The 24,509-nt window shown below is 40.6% G+C and overlaps 1 protein-coding gene and 1 long non-coding RNA gene across 2 annotated transcripts in view; one reads left to right on the forward strand and one right to left on the reverse strand.

The window, feature by feature from the left end:
- The window catches only part of pde4dip (phosphodiesterase 4D interacting protein), an 80,162-nt gene that overhangs the window by 3,935 nt on the left and 51,718 nt on the right, over positions 1 to 24,509 (forward strand). The window contains exons 2-4 of the mRNA XM_058379454.1: positions 4,684 to 4,736; positions 6,496 to 6,563; positions 23,616 to 23,729. Of these exons, the coding sequence (XP_058235437.1) occupies positions 4,684 to 4,736; positions 6,496 to 6,563; positions 23,616 to 23,729 (235 nt within the window). The remainder of the gene's footprint in view (positions 1 to 4,683; positions 4,737 to 6,495; positions 6,564 to 23,615; positions 23,730 to 24,509) is intronic.
- Positions 1,858 to 16,702, reverse strand: LOC131346105 (uncharacterized). The gene is made up of 3 exons (XR_009203570.1): positions 16,090 to 16,702; positions 12,038 to 12,102; positions 1,858 to 3,790 (listed from the first exon to the last, which is right to left on the reverse strand). It is a non-coding gene; the product is annotated as an uncharacterized LOC131346105 (long non-coding RNA).

Here is a 24,509-nt window from a genome sequence, read left to right on the forward strand (position 1 = left end):
TTAGACTATAACACAATTTTTGTACCAAATAATTTTGGATTTTAAAATTTACATGGGTGTAAATGGGGTATTTATTTGTGAAAAAAAGGACTTCTGAAGGCTTCTACTCTCTCATAGCTCAGCACAGATATTCCAGCACAGATATTCCCTCAGCTCCTTTAATGTTGCTGTAGGTCTCTGGGCAACCTCCTTGATATGATTTCTTCTGTTTTTTTCTCCATTTTGGAAGGACATCCTGCTCCGGGTGATGTCAGGGAACCATCTCATGATCTCCACTCGTTGATGATGGTGTTCATGGTGTTCCATGGTTCAGAAATGCTCTCTGCTGATCATTACCTTTCAACACTGAGATCTCATATATGCTTTGTGAACTGTTTGCAGATCGGGTCTTCAGAAGTAACCAAGTAGATGTTGATCAGAAAAGTTGGTCTTGATTTGCAGTTAATCCGAATCACTAAATCCTACTTCAGAGTTAATTGGGATGGAGAATAAGTTAGTGCTTTTATTTGAAGTTGCTACAAATGAAAAGATGGTGATGGATGTGGTCTGTTTGGTAGTTTTGGAGAAAAATGACCTGAACAGAAGGTAGGCTGTGTGATTTATATTTATAGCTAGGTTTCTATTTCTTTCGGAACTAAGTCAGATTAGGTCTGAGCTGAATAAATGAAACGGAAAAAAATGCAAAAAGAAATGAATCAAACACTAAAATCAAGACTGGCAACATGGATAAAACTGTATCAAGGGGCATTCTTGTGTCCATTACATGATAACTTTACCTTCTGTCCAAGACTCTGCATCTAATGAACAGATCCATGTCCACATCTCCATATCTAATTGCGATAAGCAATAATTGCTGTCTTTATTGTTTCTCCTCTATCTGCTCTACCTGTTATAATCACTGATGGTGTTAATAGTGAAATATCAGTTTATCGTACTGCAAGTCAAGAGATTTTCAGGTTATATTTAAATGTCCACACATTTGAACCTGGAAGTCGAAGTCTAATCACACCGATACCCCAAAGATGAAAGCAATAACTAATCACATCTAATCACACCGATACCCCAAAGATGAAAGCGATAACTAATCACATCTAATCACACCGATACCCCAAAGATGAAAGCGATAACTAATCACATCTAATCACACCGATACCCCAAAGATGAAAGCGATAACTAATCACATCTAATCACACCGATACCCCAAAGATGAAAGCGATAACTAATCACATCTAATCACACCGATACCCCAAAGATGAAAGCGATAACTAATCACATCTAATCACACCGATACCCCAAAGATGAAAGCGATAACTAATCACATCTAATCACACCGATACCCCAAAGATGAAAGCGATAACTAATCACATCTAATCACACCGATACCCCAAAGATGAAAGCGATAACTAATCACATCTAATCACACCGATACCCCAAAGATGAAAGCGATAACTAATCACATCTAATCACACCGATACCCCAAAGATGAAAGCGATAACTAATCACATCTAATCACACCGATACCCCAAAGATGAAAGCGATAACTAATCACATTTAATCACACCGATACCCCAAAGATGAAAGCGATAACTAATCACTTCTAATCACACCGATACCCCAAAGATGAAACCGGTGAAATCTTATTGGTGATATTACAAAAGTCTCATTTTACTATCATAGTGAAAGGAGCACAATGTTAATTACTAAAATATGAAGTCACTAATGTGATACAGGTGAAGTTCAATTCAGTTCATATAGTGTATTTGTATTAACAATGAACATTGTCTCAAAGCAGCTTTACAGAACATAAGAAACAAAAAACAGTGCAAAAAGTCCTAGATGTTAGACAAAATCATCCCTAGTGAGCGAGCCTGAGGCGACTGTGGCGAGGAAAAACTCCCTTAGATGGTATGAGGAAGAAACCTTGAGAGGAACCAGACTCAAAAGGGAACCTCATCCTCATCTGGGGGACACCGCAGAGTGTGATTATAAACGATTTTAAACACAGAAGAGTGTGATATGAACAATGTCCTTTCTGCAGTTATGTACAGTGTACAGTGTGATGCAGATACAGCATATGTAGAATGTTAGTGTGTGTATTAATTAGGAGGTTGAAGTCCACATAGGGCTGGCAGCGTTGCTTTGATATACCCAAATCCTCACAGAGCAGAATCCAGCTGGAGCTGGTCCATCTCTGGTTGCCTCAGGATCCTTGCAGGGTTGGACTCTGTCTACTGGAGCTGGCACAATCTCCAGATGCCTCGGGGTGGATAGAAAAAGGAACAGGTGGAAAGGAATTAGCGTAGCTGCCTTTCATGATATTAGCAGCACTAGATGATAATCAGATGTACTGGAGTACAAGGTTATGGGAGGAATTATGTGTATGCCAGGCTAAAGAGATATGTCTTTAATCTATGTTTAAACTGGGAGACTGTGTCTGAGCCCCCAACACTGTCAGGAAGGCTTTTCCAAAGTTTAGGAGCTAAATACCAAAACGCTCTACCCCCTTTAGTAGACTTTGATATTCTGGGAACTACCAGAAGTCCAGAGTTTTGTGATCTTAAGGAGCATGGTGGATTGTAGCATGTCAGAAGACTGGTTAGATACGTGGGCGCTAAACCATTTAGAGCCTTGTATGTAAGTAGTGCTAATTTATAATCAATTCTAAACTTAACAGGTAGCCAGTGCAGGGATGATAATATTGGGGTTATATGATCATATAGTCCTGCATTCTGGACTAACTGTAACTTGTTTATTGAAGTCAACAACTAGAATGAAAGAGATACGGCATCAGGGAAAAGTGCCACAAGATATAATGAGCTCCTTAAAGCATTGTTAAAAATACACTATATGGCCAAAGGTAGATTGAGTCTGACCATCTGAGCTTTCTAGATTGTCCAATAGATTGTCTTTGTGTCTTCGTGATTAACCGTGATTTTAACAGGAAGGCTTCACCGTGTAAATTCAACTCACAATGTGAAATGATTTATTCATTCATTCATGCATTTATTCATTTGTTTTGCTTGCTGGAAATCTCCAGACTAAGTGTGTGCATTGGGTTCAGGACAAAACAAGCTTGTGTGAAGGGTTGCCAGGTTGTCAGGCAAAATCCCACCACAACTCCAAAAAAAATACACAAGGATTTAAAAGTTTAAAACTTTTTCTCAGACTTTTTGAGGGTAAAAATATATATAACTGTGGTGCTTATTTTAATACAAAATATATCCTGCTACTTTTGTGTATCTGCTATAAACGTGGACCGCACTAGTGATACTCAACACATTGTTTGATCAGAAAATGTAAGTAATATATAGAATTCTTACAATTCTGCAGTGACTGAATAAAAAAATTGTGGGGGAAAATGAGTAAATTGTTGTATTTCCTCCTAAAGGATTTCCTCCAACCAAATCATACCATTATGGTTCATCTCATTAGTCATTACACCTCTTGTGCAGGTTCCACGGAAGATTTCCTTCTGTGAAATCAGTGTGATGTTCATTTCGGTAATATCATTGTTACTGTTAAGTTGTGAGCGAGTGTGTACATGTTGTGACTCAGATTATAACATCAGAAGTTCAGTATCTACCTGTCCAAGCTCATACGGTTTGAAACAAAGCACTCTTTCAATTTTTTCTCCTCTTAATTAGCATTTCCTGGTACACCCGGTTTCCCAACAGGCTGGTCCACAGTGTTGCACACAGACAAACCTGGAGCCATGTAGTTGGAACCTTCTCAGCCCTGATGTAGATATTTAGTGCTTTTTTTGGTGGCACTCAGTTGAATTCCAGTCCACCTGAACAGAATGGTAGGAAATCTGAGGTTAAAACAGGTGGAACTTTGCAGTGCTGATGATGACTGTAACTAGTACCAGTACTGTAACAACTACTGTAACTATTTATGAGACTGGGTGAAAATATGAAGGCAATATAAATGGAAAAAGATTTTATTGCTTTTTTAATCCAGAGAGTAAAGATATTTCTACATTATAGCCTAATTGAAACATGGAGTAGAAAGAGTTTCTATTTGTTTATACACTTTATGGCCAAAATCATGTTCACCCCATCCATCACACCCATATATAATTCTTCCCCTAACTGTTACCACAAAGGTTGGAAGCTCACAAGTGTACAGAATGTCTCTGTATGCTGTAACATTATAATTTGAACCCTGTTCCAGCATGACGATGCCCCTGTACACAAAGCACAGAGCTCCATGAAGACATGGTGTAGAGGTTAAGGTGGAAGTGGAAGAACTGGAGTGTCCTGACTCTGACCCAACCCCACTGGGATGAACTGGAACACCGACTGAACCCCAGACCTCCTCACTCTGTCTGATCTCACTAATGCTCTTGTAGCTGAATGATCACTAATCCCCACATCTAGTGGAAAACCTTCCCAGAAGAGTGGAGCGCATTATAACAGCAAACACAGAGCGAGTGAATCTGGAATGGGATGTTCATCCATATGAACATGTGTCTGATGTGACTATTGAGCTATTGTGACTTTTATTTAAGCTACATAACTATAAAGAAGATGCCTGTGAAAGAAAAACATCTTGTGATGAGAGATAATCCAGTGGCAGTTTCACTGTGGTTGTATATGAGAATATGTGCTGCTCACATTGTTATTATTAGAACATAAGCTTGAAGATGAAGGGAATAACTACAGTGTGTATATTATCTTTCAGACACTGCACTGGGAATAGAGAGGACATCCCTAAGAGCAGAACTCAGATGAACGGTGAGTTCAGCCTCAATGATGTCTGTACACACATTACACTTCACTTCTCTCACTCTGACACTCCTTTATAGAGATGAAGTGATGCTATTTCACATCTCTACATTTTATACATGCAACTCTCTCTCTCTCTCTCTCTTTCTTTTTCCCTCCCTTCTTTACTTTCTCTTTCCCTCCCTTCCTTACTCTCTCTTTTCCCCTCTCTCCCTCCCTTGCTTCCTTTCTCCCACTTCTCTCTCTCTCTCTCTCTCTCTCTCTCTCTATCTATCTTTCTCCATCCATCCCTCCCCCCTCTCTCTCCCTTCATCCCTCTCTCTTTCTCCCTTCCTCTCTCGCACCTCTCTCTTTCTCTCTCCCTCCAATCCCCCTCCACCCTCCCTTCCTCCCTTCTTCACTTTCTCTCTTTCTCCTTCCCTCCCTCCCTCTCTCTCTTTCCCTCCCTTCCTTACTCTCTCTTTTCCCCTCTCTCCCTCCCTTGCTTCCTTTCTCCCACCTCTCTCTCTCTCTCTCTCTCTCTTCATCCATCCACCCCCCCTCCCTTCCTCACTTTCTCTCTTTCTCCATCCTTTTCTCCTTCCCTAAATCTCTCTCTCTCTCTCTCTCTCTCACCTCATTTTCACACCGCCTAACATTCCTCTCCTACCACTGTATTATTTTTTTTCTCTATGGGGTTGTACTCCCTTTAATAAGCTCCTAATGTTAATGGTTAAGAGTAACTGGTGTGAGAATTCGGCTGAATAAGGCTCATTAATACAGTCACATTTCTGGCCGGACGCTGCGCCGTGTTTGGTGGTGGAGCTCTAGGCGCACTTCCAGTACACATCACTGGCACATATTAAAACGACCTCTAATAAGTTCTAATGAGGTCTGCGCATGGGCTAGTTTTGTTTTTTATAAGAACTGTAAGAAGTCCCTGCTCTGCCAATCCTGTCGTGATTATGCACCCAGAGACCTCTCTCTCTCTCTCTCTCTCTCTTCTCCTCCATTTTAGGAAAAAAGAAACACATCATTGTAGCCCAATGAGGCCTTTCCTGGAACTTTCCCTGGTGGCTTTTTTTTCTTTAAAACAGTTTGGCACTATTCAGCTGTCTCCTCCTGGCTCTGTTTATAAAAATCTCGACGTGTATATGAGTGACAAGCTGACTTTTGTGTCCTGTCGGTTCACTATGTACATAAATCTGAAATAAATGGAAGTGTTCATTGCTTCACATGCCTCCTTTTGTAATGGAAGGATCAGCAGGTTGTTTTGCATCCACGTTCACTTAAAAGTGCTTTTGTTCGGTTATTAAAGGGGATGTGAATGTAGTCACTAACATTCTCTTACATTAGCAGAGCACAAAGCAAGAGTGCTGCCTATTAGCATGCTAGTTAATGGTTAATGAGTTACTTAATGCCCCAATATGGAGGAGCCCGTGTATTTATATCTTTATGTGTCACGTATACATTACTGCACAGTAAAACTCTTTCTTCACATATCCCATCCTTGGGGGTTGGGGTCAGAGCACAGGGTCAGCCATGATGCAGCGCCCCTGGAGCAGGGTGGGTTAGGGGCCTTGCTCAAGGGCCAAACAGTGGCAGCTTGGCGATGCTGGGGCTTAAACCCAGATCTTCCGTTGAACGACCCAGAGGCTTAACCACTTGAGCTACCACTGCCCCAGAATACAGAAGAAATCATATCTCTGGATACAAATAGATATTAAACACACTGCAAGCAACTTATAATATAAGTATCATGAAGTATGTCATTATATTCCACACACAGATCTCTCCAGTGGCGAAACGGAGAAAGGTCCACCGCTGCAGAGTCACAGCCTGAGGGAGTTCGAGAAGGTAGGTTCTTGTTTCTTGTCGGTTTTCATGGCGCCATTATTTGAGATGTTCTGAGCACGCGCCTGGAGTCGGAGTCACAAGTTGCAACGATGTTTAATAAAAAAAACCATCAGCATGATCCGTATCATTAGCTGCATCTCATCATTTAGTGTGTGAGTTGCTTCCATACCCAAAAGAGGTGGTGAAATGTCTCAGCCCTGGCAGCATCTTTCAAAATCTGGTCACTTCTCCTGAAGTTCCCAGTTCAAGGCTGCTTCAGCTTCCAGCTAACGGACTTCATACAAACACGCCTAGCCAAGAGGGGCTCATTTGCTGAGACCTTCACAGCTGGATTTTGTGGGATGCACAGCTGGATTCTAAGGGATGTCTCCTGAACAGAGGGGGATCAGCCAGGTCTAATGCACGGAGCACATGACTGGATCTGATCTGCGTGCAGCAGAAATGCCTTCTGGGAAGAGAGCCAGCGTATCATGGTGATGATATAACTTCAGTGCTGATCCCTTCAAGTTGCTGGAGGCCTGAGTGGAAGGGTGCAATTTTTCTTTTCTTTTTTTTTTTTTTTGGGGGGGGGGGCTGTGTGTGTGTGTGTGTGTGTGAGAGAGAGAGAGATTTTCTTCCTTTGTACTGCTTTCAAGACTACAGAAATAGATATATATATATATAAGACATAGTGCTGTTTGTGCAGAAGAGACAAAAACTCAAACATCCTTCCTTCATTTTCTTTATTTTTGATGTACATTTTAATCTTTTAAGTGGCACACACACACACACACACACACACACACACAACATACATACACACACACACAAACAAATTTACATACGCACACACACACACAGATCAGCATTTTATTTTATGAATACTAAATTCAGAGTACATTTGTCTGTGTGTGTGTGTGTATGTGTAAATTTGTTTGTGTATGTGTGTGTGTGAATGTGTTTGTGTGTATATGTGTGTGTATGTATGTGTGTGTGTATGTGTATATGTGTATGTGTTAGTGTGTGAATGTATATATGTGTGTATGTGTGTGTATATGATTTTGTGTTAGTGTGTGTGTATATGTGTGTGTATGTATGTGTGTGTGTATGTGTATATGTGTATGTGTTAGTGTGTGAATGTATATATGTGTGTATGTGTGTGTATATGATTTTGTGTTAGTGTGTGTGTATATGTGTGTGTTAGTGTGTGTGTTAGTGTGTGTGTGTATGATTTTGTGTGTGTGTGTGTGTGTGTGTGTATGTGTTAGTGTGTGTGTGTGTATATGTGTATGTTAGTGTGTATATGTGTTAGTGTGTGTGTGTATGATTTTGTGTGTGTGTGTATATGTGTATGTGTTAGTGTGTATGTGTTAGTGTGTGTGTGTATGATTTTGTGTGTGTGTGTATATGTGTATGTGTTAGTGTGTGTGTGTGTATATGTGTATGTGTTAGTGTGTGTGTGTATGATTTTGTGTGTGTGTGTGTATATGTGTATGTGTTAGTGTGTGTGTGTGTATATGTGTATGTGTTAGTGTGTGTGTATATGTGTATGTGTTAGTGTGTGTGTGTATATGTGTATGTGTTAGTGTGTGTGTGTGTATATGTGGTTGTGTGTGTGTGTATATGTGTATGTGTTAGTGTGTGTGTGTGTATATGTGTTTGTGTGTGTGTGTATATATGTATGTGTTAGTGTGTGTGTGTATATGTGTCAGTGTGTGTGTGTGTGTGTGTATATGTGTTAGTGTGTGTGTGTGTGTGTATATGTGTATGTGTTAGTGTGTGTGTGTGTATATGTGTGTGTTAGTGTGTGTGTGTATATATGTGTATGTGTTAGTGTGTGTGTGTGTATATGTGTATGTGTTAGTGTGTGTGTGTGTATATGTGTATGTGTTAGTGTGTGTGTGTGTATATGTGTATGTGTTAGTGTATGTGTGTATGATTTTGTGTGTGTGTATATGTGTATGTGTTAGTGTGTGTGTGTATATGTGTATGTGTTAGTGTGTGTGTGTGTATATGTGTATGTGTTAGTGTGTGTGTGTATATGTGTATGTGTTAGTGTGTGTGTGTGTATATGTGTATGTGTTAGTGTGTGTGTGTATATGTGTATGTGTTAGTGTGTGTGTGTGTATATGTGTATGTGTTAGTGTGTGTGTGTATATGTGTATGTGTTTGTGTGTGTATGATTTTGTGTGTGTGTGTATATGTGTATGTGTTAGTGTGTGTGTGTGTATATATGTGTATGTGTTTGTGTGTGTATGATTTTGTGTGTGTGTGTATATGTGTATGTGTTAGTGTGTGTGTGTATATGTGTATGTGTTTGTGTGTGTGTGTATATGTTAGTGTGTGTGTGTATATGTGTATGTGTTAGTGTGTGTGTGTATATGTGTATGTGTTAGTGTGTGTGTGTATATGTGTATGTGTGTGTGTATATGTGTATGTGTTAGTGTGTGTGTGTGTGTATATGTGTATGTGTTAGTGTGTGTGTGTATATGTGTATGTGTTAGTGTGTGTGTGTATATGTGTATGTGTTTGTGTGTGTGTATATGTGTATGTGTTAGTGTGTGTGTGTGTGTATATGTGTATGTGTTAGTGTGTGTGTGTATATGTGTATGTGTTAGTGTGTGTGTGTGTGTGTGTATATGTGTTAGTGTGTGTGTGTATATGTGTATGTGTTAGTGTGTGTGTTAGTGTGTGTGTGTATGTGTTAGTGTGTGTGTGTGTGTATATGTGTTAGTGTGTGTGTGTGTATATGTGTATGTGTTAGTGTGTGTGTTAGTGTGTGTGTGTGTGTGTGTATGTGTTAGTGTGTGTGTATGTGTATGTGTATGTGTTAGTGTGTGTGTATGTGTTAGTGTATGTGTGTGTGTATGTGTATGTGTTAGTGTGTGTGCGTGTGTGTTAGTGTGTGTGTGTGTATATGTGTATGTGTTAGTGTGTGTGTGTGTGTGTGTGTGTGTGTGATGCTATAAATAGGCAGCAGACAGCGGTGATTTTTTTTGTCCTGCTGGATGATAGAGAGGAATTTTGATTTGGACTGAACTAATGTGACACGTTCAGTCTGTAAGCTACAGTCTACAGATCTGTCAGTGTAAAGAGGCAATCTTTCCCCCTGCGAGCTCAGAAAGAAACACGATCTTGCCAAAATACCATTTGTAAATGTCAAACATCTCTGCGGCGTGATGGAGAACTAGTTAGGGGAAAAAATATTCGAAAGTCAAAATACGCTTTTTCAAATAGCTCTTATTGCTGAGTCTAAAAGAAATATGCAAATGGAAAGCATCTGGGCACCTATGAAAACAACTGACCGCAAAAAAACATTTAGACTGATCTGAAGAGAAGGTTTTTAGAATAATTTTGTCTATTAAAACCTTCGGACAAATTATAGTTGCTAATCTGTTATTTTGCCCTTATTATAGAAGGTTTGCCTGGAAGCATGAGTTTTTGTGACAGGCTCTGTCAAGATCGGATTATTGCTCGCTTTTGCGGCCTGGCTGTGAACCTTCCCGTGTGGAGCGCTGTAGTAATCAGCCTGGCTTTCAGGGGGACAGACATACGAGTACTCTGGACCTGAATGTCCTTGTAACTTTCTCTCATTTTATTTGTCATTCATGCACCCATGCAGCAGCTGGGATTCTTCCCTAAAAATGTCCTGATCCTCAAAACGGCTTAAGAGTTAATCTGATCATCAAGTGAGGTGCGAGAACTAACGAGGTTGCTGGTTCTGTCCTGTGGATACCTTAACCTCCCAGTTTAATACACAGAGCAGGAATTTATAACGTCTAACATGTGTCCCTGTGTGTGTGTGTGTGTGGATCCTCTCCTGAGCTTATACATATGGAAATCCTTCCGTGCCCTCCGGTGCTTCCCTTCCCCCCCTTTTTCCACCATTACCTTCGTTTTCCTCCGGCTTCCTCAAATTCGCCGGGATTGCTGGGTTATTATTCTCTGACATGAACGTGATACCTGATACGTTTGGTCTAAATTGCCTTCGTTTCCAATATTGTGCAGGACATGAAAGATGCAAAGGGGGTCAGGGGAGGCGACAGCGAGACATGAGGTGTGGAGGAGGTTTCTGAGTTCAATAGCTGGAGGATAACTTGGTGGAGTGAGTCGCACTGCGCCTCCTGCTGGTGGACATGCGGCATGGTTCAAGAGCTAGCGGTGATCGGGTTCCATCGAGAGAGAGAGAGAGAGAGGTAGAGAGAGAGAGAGGGAGAGAGAGTGAGAGAGAAGGAGACACAGAGAGAGAGACAGAGAGAGAGAGAGAGAGAGAAGGAGACAGAGAGAGAGAGAGAGAGAGAGAGCAGACTGCTTAATTGAAGCCAGGGACCTGCAGTAAATCTATAGCCTTCATCAAAGGGTCAGAGCCACCATGCAGAGTAAATGATGGAGACAGTCATGGTTGATAATGATAATATAGTGCTCAGAGCTGATCTAGTTGGTGGCTCTGTGCAGGAGAGACGCGCTGCACTGTTTTCTTTCTCTCTACAACACACAGCTCTGAGGGTTCATTAGTCTGGATGAACGAACCGTCTGCTTAAAAGTCTCATTTATTATCATCCTTTCATTTTTCCTTTATTCTATAGAAGTGAGGAAGAGCTCGTGATTGGAGATGTTTAGTACACAGATAAGGACCATGAGCTTCTACACTGAGACCCAGCTGTGTGTGTGTGTGTGTGTGTGTGTGTGAATTACTGAGCTGTTCTCTGTCAGATTTTTACAGTTACTTTTTTATTTTACTGCTCCCTAAGGCCATATGGAAATAATTATAAATAAAAATGCACAGACGGAACAGGAGGGGGAAAAAAATATCCCGGTTCTTTTACGAATCGCTTCGGTGGCCAAAGTAACGCAGCAATTACAGTACGCTAAAGCACGGTCGTTTACTGAGGTCGCACAGCCTACCAACCAAATTCTACTCCGTAAATCTTACCGTCCACCAGCCAAATTGTGCAGCAAAAGCTAGATAATAACGAAGAAAGATTTCAAATTTGCAGATTTAATGGGACCTCAGATGACGGACGGGCCGCGGTCAAATTCCTGAGTGGCAGCGAGATCGGCCCGGTCTTTTCCTCAATTGAAAATGCCACTAAATCACAGAGCAAACTGCTTTTAATTAAATGTAACCTGTCTCTCATACGTGCCAGTGTTCTAAGTCTCCGTGCAGACAGCGCGGGCCGGACGCTAAACCCAGTTCTGACCCAAACTCCTTCTCTCCAAACCATCTGTCTGATTCCACTACATCATTTACTTTTCCTCTTCCTAATGATTTCCAAAAATATATTATTTCTTTCCACCTAAAGTATGCTAGTAGCATAGCGACCGGTTGTTATGATCTCATTAGCATGCTAATTGGTTCCTGTTCATTTATACTCATTATTGCTAATATTAGTGTGTTTTGGATGAGCTCCATCATGTGTGTGTGTGTGTGATGGTTGTGTGTAAAAAAAGAAAAAAGCCAGGTTAACAGATTGTATGTTTTCACAATGACTCACTTTTGTCTTGAATCGAAGTTCACGGCTCGTAAATCTTTTCCTGATGGACCATTTGGCTTCTCTTTCTGCAACATAGAAATATGTGCTGTATAAAGCTTTTCAGTTTCCGAACAAATCTCTTTATGCTGGACTGTCAAGACAACGGCTTTGAACTACGAAAACAGAACACTGACTCGTGACATGGCAGGTGTGTGTGTGTGTGTGTTTCTTGCTGAGGCTGATTTAGAATTCAAAATTAATGATCTTAGCTAAATGTAAACAAACCATGTGATATCAGGTGCCATTTTTCAGGCAGCTGTGAGATTTATGATTTATGAATAAACGCTTGGACCGGAGTTTTCGATCTGTTCTGTTGAAACGAGTGCTGCAGTAGTGTTTTGGAATTCTTTCCTGTAGAACTGGTATTCCTGCTTCTCATTATATTTACATCCTCATTTGTTGATACGTTACAGCATGGTCAGGTGGAGGGAGAGCTGATGGGAACAGCTGTGTGAATGGATTTAGGCGGTGGTGATATCACCAGACTCGGTTCTTCTCACACTTCTTTCAGAGACTGTAATGATCACACAGGCAGTGAACAGCTACAGGAACAATAAATATAAATTATATGGACAAACCCATGACCATCTTGTTCAAATTGTTGCCACAAAGTTGTACAGAATCTCTCTGTGTGCTTTAGATTTATAATTTCCCTTCACTGGAGCTAAGAGACTCAAACCCAGTCTCATGAAGAAGAAGCTCCATGAAGACGTGGTGTAGAGGTTAAGGTTGAAGTGGAAGAACTGGAGTGTCCTGCACTGAGCCCTGACTCTGACTCGACCCCACTGGGATGAACTGGAACACCGACTGAACCCCAGACCTCCTCACTCTTACAACATCAGTGTCTCATGCTCTTGTAGCTGAATGATCACTAATCCCCACAGACACACTCCAACATCTAGTGGAAAAACCCTCACAGAAGAGTGTAGGAATCTGGTGTCCACATATTTTTGGCCGTTCATGTATTTCAATTCAGTTTAGATTTCAGGAGTCATGAAGTAGCTTTAAAGAAATCCAGATCCTGATTTAGATTGTGATCCTTAATGCTCACAGAGGATAATGAGAACCTCAGGGTTGTACCTCACGTCACTTTTGGGCCCTTGAGTAAGACCTTTAATGGACAACTATTTCACAAGCTTCAGCCAAATGAGATGAATGTAAATGTAAACCTTGAGAGAAACCAGAATCTTCTATTATTTTAGCATTTTCAGATTTTTTTCCCCTTCGTTTCATTTCTGCATGTTTATTCCATTGCTTCTTCTCCTTCATCTTCTTCTTCTTGTAGTTCAACATTAGGTAATGTTACTGTTTCCACCGAGGACATGTCTATCCCAGGAGACGTGTATTGCATGTGAGGTCATGTTTGGAGCCTCGGCCCTGGTTTTGCGATCTCGAGCGCTGGTCCGTGAGTGGCAGTAATCCGATTTCGAAAACCTTTCGTCTGCTTTAACGACCACACTCGAGTACTCGCTCACTCCCGTGAAAACGCTCCGGCTGCATATGAAACACAAGAACTGAACCATCAAACCCTTGTTAAATTGCTTAAGGCTGGTGCAAATTATAGTACAGTGGGGTAAAAAGCCTTATTATGTGTTGTGGCAGGTACTGTAGGCCTGCTGCTCGAACCCCGGAGCCTGTGAGCACTGGACTCGCTAGCGGTGTTTGTAAATACCACTGCAATTATCAGTAATGCGCCACTAATAAGAACCAGACGAGAGCTTATTTAATTTGTCAGGAAGGGTAAGATTAAGCAAAGTGATGCTCGTCCTCTGCCAGGACCGTTAGGATGTGTGCCTGTGAATTAGACGCCAGCACATTCACCTTCTCCTCGTTGCTGGTTTATTAAACTATAACCAGGCACTCGGCCAATCAGGAAATGCCGGCGGGTGGACACACACTTGGGCTAATCACATTTCAGATGGAGAATTTTCCAAAACTCCAGACTGGAATATGGCACACTGCGGAGTCGCAATAAATCAAATCAAGCTTGCTTTGTTTCCAACAAGAACCATAATGATATAATGCATCTTGTAAACTCACAGAACAATCATTTTATTATGATGTAGCCCAAAGCCAAATTAGTCTTGATCTGCTTATATTGACACAAGACTTGTTTTCACTTGAAAACATTAGCATTAAAAAAATGCAAATTGCTGCAAAAAACAACTTTTAAATATTAAAAGTTTATATATATATATATATATATATATCTACATTGTCATTATAAGCTTTGATCATTAAGGGTCTAAATCAACATCCTAGATTTCTGTAAAGCTACTTCATGACAGTGTCTGAACTGTATATAAACTATACATACTACTATATGAACCACTTTAAAGTAAATATACACTGAAATAAATATACATGGACAACTGACCATAACACTCACATGTACTTTTAATAGAGAGAGAGAGAGAGACAGACAGACAGACAGACAGACAGACAGATAGATAGATAGATAGATAGATAGATAGACAGATAGATAAATAGATACTCTAGTTAACTGACTCAGGAAAAGAGTTTCCCTTCAAATAGCCTTATATATATATATATGATAGGTGAGGTGTTATATAGAACCTGTTAATTTATTTGTTTGTTTGTTTGTTTGTTTGTTCGGTGAAAAACCTGTGCCAAATCATGCGGATCATGCAGACCCTGCCATTGTGTGGGACTAACGCTAGGTAAAAAAAAAAAAAAAATTAATATATATATTTATTTATTTATTTATTTATTTAACAATTATGAAACCGGTTTTGTTTTATAATTCACGCACTACTCAAATCTGCAGACGAAGCCACCCTAGTCACCTAATGAAACCCAAACCATTATTTGGCTTTTTTCGGATGCGTGTTTGTGTCAGTGTGTAATAATAAGATGTCGAATCATTATGACACTCACAACAAAAATAAACACAAACATGCAGGTTTTATTAGAAAAGAAATAACTCTCAGAAAACTTTCTGAATTTTTGGTTAGGATTCGGATTTGTGTTAGGAGCAGAACTGATGTTATTCAGCAGCAGTAATACACGTCATAACTCACAAAGAGTACAATCTGTGTGTGTGTGTGTGTGTGTGTGTGTGTGTGTACACAGACAGAACAGGGATCCTTGTTATAATGTATCCCGGCTCTCAGTGACAGTCAGTGAAGGATAAATTTGCAAGTAAACAGGAAGTTAAAATGAAAAATATAACGGACTTTTTATTCCCTTTAATAACGAATGATCAAACCCTGACCTCCATCGCTCTAGCACCCCCGTCTGGACTTACTGTACCTGTGCAACAGAGCAGCACTGATCACCTCCAGCAGCCATCAAGCTGTCTCGGTGTCCTGCTCAGTCGTTTATCCACCATTAAAGCGAACAGGACCCAGGATGCAGTCATCAGGTGTGTGAGGTGTGTGTAGGCTGTTGTCCAGGTCACTGCAGGACGGTCAGGACATGTTTTTTTGTTTGCGGTGGTCTGTCTGCATTTGTTTTGAAACGTGTTCAGCCGCGGGCGAATGCTCTATTTTTTAAAGACTGCTTTTTGTTTCTGCATCCTGTTTGTTTAGCAACCAGTCTCTTGATCGGGGCAACAGACAGAGAGACCCAACCAAGAAGACACACACACACAAAGAGAGAGAGAGAGAGAGAGAGAGAGATTTGGACCTATCCTGTTTCATGTCTCTGTAAGACAAAAGCGCTGGTTGGGAGAGTTGGCAGTGGTTTTGGTACTGGGTGAATTCGATCCCATAATTTAGACCCACCATAAACACATTGAATTAAAAGCAGCTTTGGGCTTTTGATCTGTGTCTAGGAAACCAATGCTCCGCTTGTCCTCGGTTAAACAGAATTTTGCCTCTAACATGAAAAATGCAGAGGAGGCCCTCGTTATGGTTAGCTCTGGGAAAATGTTTTGCTGGATCCGTTCAGCATACACAGAGGTGAACAATGATGCATATTATTTTCAAGTAATCCATGTTGGTTTATGTAAATCACAGCGCAGCTTCTTTTTTTTTTTTGAAGGCACTTACCGAATAGTGATGTCATCGCCATCGGATTCGGATGATGGTCAGGAGACGCTTCGACCGGGGATGGTTTTATAGTCTTCAGTGGAGGTTTAATGAGTGCAACCCAGAGGAAAGACCTTTAATTATAAAACTCATGAACTTTCACTCAGCCTTTCTGGCCTCCATTGGCTTCCTCAGCTCTATCTGGTAGCAGCAAAACAGCTTACTGGAATAAATGAGGCCTCCTAGTGACACACACACACCTCATCCCATTTTTTCATTTTTTTCCATTGAGGTCACTTCCTGCTTGGCGGATGGTCAGAGCTCGCACCTCTGAATGTGTGCTGGAAGATGAGAGAGAGGGAGAGATGGAAAAGGGGAGCACTGGGATACAAAGCCAAGCCTCAGATGTCCTGCCAGTGGAATAACACTCTAAAAGCTTTCTCTCTTTTTTTTTCTTTTCGGTCCTCCTGTATTCTCGCACTTTAAAGAATCCGATCTTTAGAAATTTCGAACGGAAACCCGTCAGGTTCTTCGTATCAATCAAACGTGGTAAAAAATTCAATAAATAAACAAAACACAGGAACACCAAAGCGATCATTTTAGCCTTCGCTCTTTCTCAAATGTGTTGAAAAGGATAGAAAAGCTGACAGAAGACAGGCCCGGCCTCGCGGGGTTCTCATCCGAGGCTTTATGGAGTGGATGGTGGAGCTGAGCCATTAAAAATCCCACATCATCCGATCTCATCACTGAAAACAAATGTGCATGTAATGTATGGAGCGTTAACAGAGTGCTACTGATGATGTCCTTTCTGAGGTGATGAACGATCTCCTGCCTTCATGCTTGAAGTGAGACTGTAGAGCTCTGGAGCATATAAACAGTCTCTTAGACAAAAATATATATGAATTTTACTTTAATAAAACAATTCTGAAGCCTGATTTGAATAGACGTGAATTAAATGACAAGGTGAATGACAAAGGAAGAGGAAATAAACTAGCTCAGTTCCTCATGTTGAATTTTCTACTCAGGAAATCACGGTCATCTTCTCAACTGTGAGTTCATCCGAGTTCAGCAAGTGAAGACGAGAAAAATCAAAATGGCTGCTCACAGCATCAGAAGAAAACAAGCTAGCACTTCTTAATTCATATTGAAACGAGTTGTAGAGTATATAAACAGCAGATACATTATATAAAACTGAAAATATACATCACTCATTTGCTAACAGACGTCCCACTCCGGTCAATCCGAGCTTTTGCTTCCGAGGTAAATCGAGCACACGTCATTAGCCGATGTTCTAGTTTACTGGCATTGTGGTGGTGCTCTAGTCCACAGATACGAGTCTAAATCTTAGCCTCTCAGAGGGGGTATCAGTCCCACAGGATGGACCTGAGCGATACTACAAGGTCATCTGTCATACGGCGCACTCAGGGACGCACTCAGGGGCAGAGAGGGCAGGGCAGTGCAGGCCAGGCAGCGACATCAGATCAGCCTCAGCCAAGAATCCACAGGTCTGGTGTATAGGGTTACAGCTCGAAAAGCCACTCGGATGCTTTTGCATGCTTAGGTTGCACCAGACTGAACTGAGGATTTGCTCGAGGTTAGAAATGCTGGGGAAAAAAAGGAGCAAGACAAATAATGGCCATTGTGCTGTGTGTGAGAACCAGATGGATGAAGCATTCCTGCTGAAGCTCTTCCAAGTCACTTTGGTATGTCAGGTTTTATGCAACAAGACCCAACAACAGCAAGATTTTAGTCCCTGGTGTGTGTCCATGCCTTCTCTCCGTGCAAACCCTCCCAACACACACACACACACACACACGTATACACACACGTATACACACACGTATACACAGACGTTTCAGTCCGACACAGTCGTCACTGCAGGGAACAAGGGTGTGGGTGTCTGAGTCAGACTCTGTTTTTCTGTCTGCACTGTGTTGTGCTGTGTGTGTGTGTGTGTGTGTGTGTGTGTTTACACCACTGTGCAGCTGGCACACTCTCTGGAAAAGCTCTCCCCCGTCACAGTAAGATGCTGGCAAAGGGGTAAAGGGCTCAGAACCGAGCCCTGCACACACACACACACACACACACACATACACACACGCTACTGGCACTCTCCCTTGCCACCACATCTGGGAGCAATTTACCCACCGAAATGAAAGAAAAACGGGGGGTGGAAGGTTTGCGGAGAAGAAAAGAAGGGGTGTAGTGGAGGGAAGTGGGAGACAGCAGGAAGGAGAAAGACAATAGTGTTCAAGAAGAATCGTCTTATTAATCTCCTTCTTGTCAAAAAATCATAACCGGCATGAAAATCTTTAAAATTTGTCTAGAAAATATAATCGGGATGTGTTTTGTGTAACGTACACAACTGAGTGATGGGTATACTGGGACTGGATTCTTTACCAGTAGAAGAAAATAGCAGGTTTTTATTTAACATTAGAAGGAAAGACCTCAGGATCTCGACGCAAGACAAATACACAACAGTGTGTGAGACGCACAAACAGTAAACACAGCAGCTAATCTGAGAGACACACCATGTTAACTGACCTGAGCATGGTCACCACCTGATCACTCGAGCTGTAGCTGCCCCATGCCCTCAGTGTGTCACATGATCACCAGCCATTTCACGCCTGATTTACGCTGCTGTTCAATAAAGACGCGGCGGCCCTCGGCCTGTCAGTGTGTGTTTTACGTGAACACGTGTACCCGTGCCCTTCGGCCATTTTAAAAGCCATGCTGAAAAACTGACATAAACACAGAAATTGCCCCCAAACAAGACCGCTTTACTGGACTGTAAAAATTGCAGCCTGAGTTATAGCTTCTGGATTTAGTTTCAGACAGTCGGAGAGCTTTGACCTTTTGTTTTTAATAAATTCTTGAGTAAACGAAACTTTTTTTTTTAAAATCGTTTCGAGGATTTCATTGAACACACAAACACACAATATGTATACAATGCTTTAATTATAATAAATAAATAAATAAATAAATAAATAAATAAATAAATAAATAAATTAATTAAAATACATATTTTAAAACATATAATGATGATGATGATGATGATGATGATGATAAATAAATAAATAAACTTAAAATTAAAATAATAATAATAATAATAATAATAATAATAATAATAATAACAATAATAATAATAATGAAAATTTGAGATTCTATTGAAATTAAATTGATCAAACAAAATAGATAATTATTTAACTTAATTTAATTTAACATTTAATTAAATTAATTAAGTTCATTTAAGTTTAGTTCAATGATGGTAGACACCATTAATGATTGCATTGAATTTTACTTATTTATTTATTTATTTATTTTTTAAGGAAAGAATAGGCGATTGTTAGTCCGGGAACATTATCCAGAGACAATTCCCTGCTTTCTGATCTTTTAAACAATGACCATTTTGAATTTGTCAAAGAATTTTCCAACATCTGGTTCAGGCATCGGAGAGTAGAGCTCGATCCATCAGCTGAGTTCAAACAGGAGAGAGAGTCTGTGTGTGTTTCCAACTGGGAGAGGTGGGAAAAGCTCGTCTGTTATCTTCAGGCCTGTTTATTCTGAAATTTCACTGCTTTGCAATAATAAAGGTAATTATAGGAAGTTTTTAGTTCACTTAATACGTCTTTATATTTCTCACGTAATAGGTTTTTCAGAAAGGGTTTTTATTTATATTTACTTATTTTATTTTATTTTTACTCAGCATACTAAGAAAGCACAAGTGACCAGTGTGTAATAATTACAGCGGATTTCTGTTTGAAGCGAAACATTAAGTAAAAGCATATTTTTATTATTAAGATTTCTGGTAACTACTCAGGAGGTTGAACAGGTTAAACACTACAAAAATATATTTCAGCAAGTGCAAATATCTTAAAAATAGTCAGATGTATTCATCCCTCCGTCCATTTTCTGTAGCGTTTATCCTACACAGAGTCATGAGGAATCCAGGGTCTATCCCAGGAGACTCGGGGCACGAGGCGGGATATCATCACAACCCATCACAGGGCACAATCACACTCTCACACTCTCACACACACACACACACACACACACACACACTACGGACAATTTATCGATTCCAATCAGCCTATAGAGCATGACTTTGGAGGAAAATGGAGAACCTGGAGAAAACCCCTAAAGCACAGAGGGAGAACATGCAAACTCCACACACACACACACACACAGAAAAGAGACGGGAATCAAACCCCGATCCTGGAGGTGTGAGACAAACCCGCTCACTACGAAGCCCCCATAATCCCTCCACATGTATTTCTTTTTTTTTCCCGCATATACATTTCAAGATGTAAATTTTCTTATTCTCAGAGGCTTCTATCTCTAAATAAATGCAGAAGATTATTTCCAGCTTAAAATGAGTGAAAAATCATAAACTGGTTTCATCGTTCTAGATTTGGCTACTACATTCCAGATATCTTGCTAAGACCTAACTTTCTTGCAGTGTGTATACAAATTTATAAACTTTTTCTATAACTTTACGAAAGAATTTTAGAGCTTTTACTGATGATTTCAGGAATATGAAAGCATGACCATCAGGAAATTCTTGAAAATGGTGTGATTTATAATGTCACACAGTAAAACCCTGCTAGTGATGGCAGTTTTTGAAGTAAAAGGTGTACACACATTTCTTTATATTCCCTGGTTTGTGTGTGTGTGTGTGCGTGTGTGTGTGCGTGTGCTCATACACAGACTGTCTCTAATCACACCGTGTCCAAACGAGTCAAGCTATGATTTTCACCATGTAGCAAAAGAAAAAGCTTCCAGAAAGCTGAAGATCTCCATCTGATCGCAGCCTGTGGCCGAACGGAGCGGTCAGCTCCCTCCTTCAGCAAACAGAGGAGTTTTTATTCGCTCAGGATTTGATTAAAGCCAGGCAGACAGCATTATACGACTTACAAATAAACACTCCAACACACCATCTGACTTTACTTCGTCTATTAACCGAGATATGACACATGAAAGAGGAGAGCTTTTACCTTTTAATCACGATGTATGCGTAAGAAAGGATGGTTCTGCTCTGTGGGACTAATTGGAAAGCTGTTTCTCAGGCTGCTTGGGAATTTTGTTGTTGTTGTTGTTTAGGGTTGTTTTGGCTAAGCGGATAAGTGTGGCTATTGATTCGCGAGTCATTAGCCTCTGGGATTCTCCATGTGAGGACGCTTTTGATTCAGGATAACATGAAGCAGTTTCCATCACACGTCCTCCTGCGTCTTGATAAATGGGTTGGTTGCTTCGCCTGTTCACGAGAAGCTGTCACTGATGTGAAGGGAGCGATCCCAGATCAGAATTCCACAGTGACAGCTGAAACAAGACGCTCCACATAAAAATAACCCAGTGCTCCTGTCTGACAGGCCCCGGGGTCCTACATGCTCGAGAACTTAATGCCACACTGCCCCCTGGTGGACAAACACTATTCAAAGAAAAAATTCAATTCAATTCAATTCAATTAAAGAACAAACAAGCAAATAAAGAATAAATAAATAAATAAATAAATAAATAAATAAATAAATAAATAAATAAATAAATTGGATTCCAAAATTCTGAGACTATATCAAAACTCTGGGATTATATTTATGTAAAACTAAAATTAAACAGAATTTTTGTGTTTGTTTGTTTTGTTTTAGCTTCCTAGCACCTTTTTTTTACTTTGAATATCAAGGAAAATTAATTTAAATTAAATTAATAAAAGAACAAATAAATAAATAAACAAACAAACAAACAAATAAATGGTACATTCCAAAATTCTGAGACTACATCGAAAATCTGGGATTATATTTATTTTTATTTAAAAATGAAAATAAACAGATTTTTTCATTTGTTTATTTGTTTGTTTTTGTTGGTTTTAGATGTTCTAGCATCCTAGCACCTTTTTTTTTACTTTGAATATATTTTGTATATATAGAAATCTTTGAATACATTTGTGTGTGTATATATATATATATATATATAAATTATTTCACTTATTTTTCATTTATATTTCATCCATCCAGTTTCTATATCCGCTTTATTTTTCTTGCAGTCTGACAAAAGAATTTTCTTCGGAATTAATAAACTTCTTATTTTAATATCTTATCTTAATTATAAAGCCCACAACAAAGAAATGTGTAACGTCGTGACTATTTAATATTCAGCATGTTGCACTATTTTGAGGTCCCTGTAAAGACACCTTTTCCGCGAGTCTTATCCCTTCTCTCGGACCGTGTAATCAGACGATCAGACACTCGGATGGATCATAAGGTTTCACATAAATTTGTGTGATTCATCTGACCAGGCCTCCTCCTTCTTCCATTACTCCATGGTCCAGTTCTGATGCTGACCTGCACACTGTAGGAGCTTCAGGAGTCAGCATGGTCACTCTGACCGCACTGAACACAGCAAGCTGTGACGCTCTGTGTGATCTGACTCCTGTATATCAGAGCCAGAGTTCACTCTTTCACTAATCTGTGCTGTGAGAATAGTCCAGACGAGCTAGCCTTCACTCCTGGAGCCTCCATGATCCTGCATCAGGTTTAGTGGTTGTTCTTCCATGGAGTTCTTTCGGTTGGTACTGACCACTGCATACTGGAAACACCACACAAGACCTGCTGTTTTGGAGAAGCTCTGACTCCATCATCTAAACATCACCATGTGGCCCTTATCAGAGTCACTCAGATTTTTACACTCAGTCATTTTTCCTGCTTCTAACACACTGACCTGTCACCTGATGTCTAATGAACTCTATACACATTTCAAGCTCATCAGCTGGATCCTGAATTCTTGCAGCAACCCGGACTCATGGAGACATTTTCATCTCATCTATTCGATTTAATCGGCTGCACGTGTGTATTACACTATCCTCCGGCGTCTGAATCAAGCTTTCTGCTTTTAAAACAAATAAAACAGAGAACCTGCTCCATCTCTGCAGCTGATTAATAACCACTCTGACGTGTTCAGTGCTCGTGTTAATGTTGTGCGGGTGCAGAACTCACTCGACATGGCTGAATGAGCGGTATTGAACTATGAGCTGTAATACTACACACACACACACACACTCATGAAGAACATGGTCATGCCAGCCATATAGAGAGACGGAGAGAGAGTGGGCCCCATAACCAGTTGTCTCCTGTGTGATCAGCACCAGTTGTGTGTGTGTGTGTGTGTGTGTGTGTGTGTGTGAGAGAGAGTTCCCTCCCTTGCTCCTGCCTGGCAGAGATTCTTATTTTAAAAATGGAAACACAAACTGTCACCCCAACCCCCTCTTCCCAACACACACACACACACACACACACACACCAAACTCGGAGCAGGAGGTCCCTCGATCTCACTTACAGCTCACGGTTGTTGTTGTTGACAGTGATCTACAGTTAGACAGAATTTAGATTGTCGTACTTTATAATTTTTTAACCGGTTTAATTAGCATAGTTTATTATTGTGTGTGTGTGTGTTAGCGTTTCTAATAGTTTTTTTAAGCCTACTCCTGAGGTAGCATGGTGCAGGGATGATGAGGGAAACACAGAATGATGTCTAACGGCTATCGCACCATCTCCCAGCACCTCAATGACCTGAAGAAGGAGAACTTCAGCCTGAAGCTGCGCATCTACTTCCTGGAGGAGAAGATCCAGGGGAGGTTCCAGGACGACAGCAGCCAGGATGTCCACAGGAAGGTCAGTAGAGACCAAACTGACCAGACTGACTGTATTAATAAATCCTGGTGAAGTGGGACTTGCAGAAATCTGTTGCTTTGGTGTGTGTGTGTGTGTGTGTGTGTGTGTGTATGCGTGTGTGTGTGTGTGTGTCAGTAAGGAGCTGCATGGAGACACAGTTGGATATAAGTGGTTGATTTCTGTTACATGTTGCACTGTGCATGTGTGTGTGTGTGTGTGTGTGTGTGTGTGTGTGTGTTTAGTCTCACTGACACACTGCACTGAGGGATATGTGAAGCAGCTACGCAGCTCTGTAGATACACAACTGCCTTTATACTCAACTGCATTAGTCAAAGAAACATAGTGGACACAACACACACTGTATACACACTGCACACACACAACACACACTGTATACACACTGCACACACACACACACACTGTATACACACTGCACACACACACACACACTGTATACACACTGCACACACACACACACACTGTATACACACTGCACACACACACACACACTGTATACACACTGCACACACACACTGTATACACGCTGCACACACTCACACACAAATACACACACACTGTATACAAACACACACACACACACACTGTATACACACACACACTGTATACACACTGCACACACACACACACACACTGTATACAAACACACACACACACACACACTGTATACACACACACACTGTATACACACTGCACACACACACACACTGTATACACACTGCACACACACACACACACTGTATACAAACACACACACACACA

This window comes from Hemibagrus wyckioides, linkage group LG25 (assembly GCF_019097595.1).
Source record: "Hemibagrus wyckioides isolate EC202008001 linkage group LG25, SWU_Hwy_1.0, whole genome shotgun sequence".
NCBI classification, from domain to species: Eukaryota; Metazoa; Chordata; class Actinopteri; order Siluriformes; family Bagridae; genus Hemibagrus; species Hemibagrus wyckioides.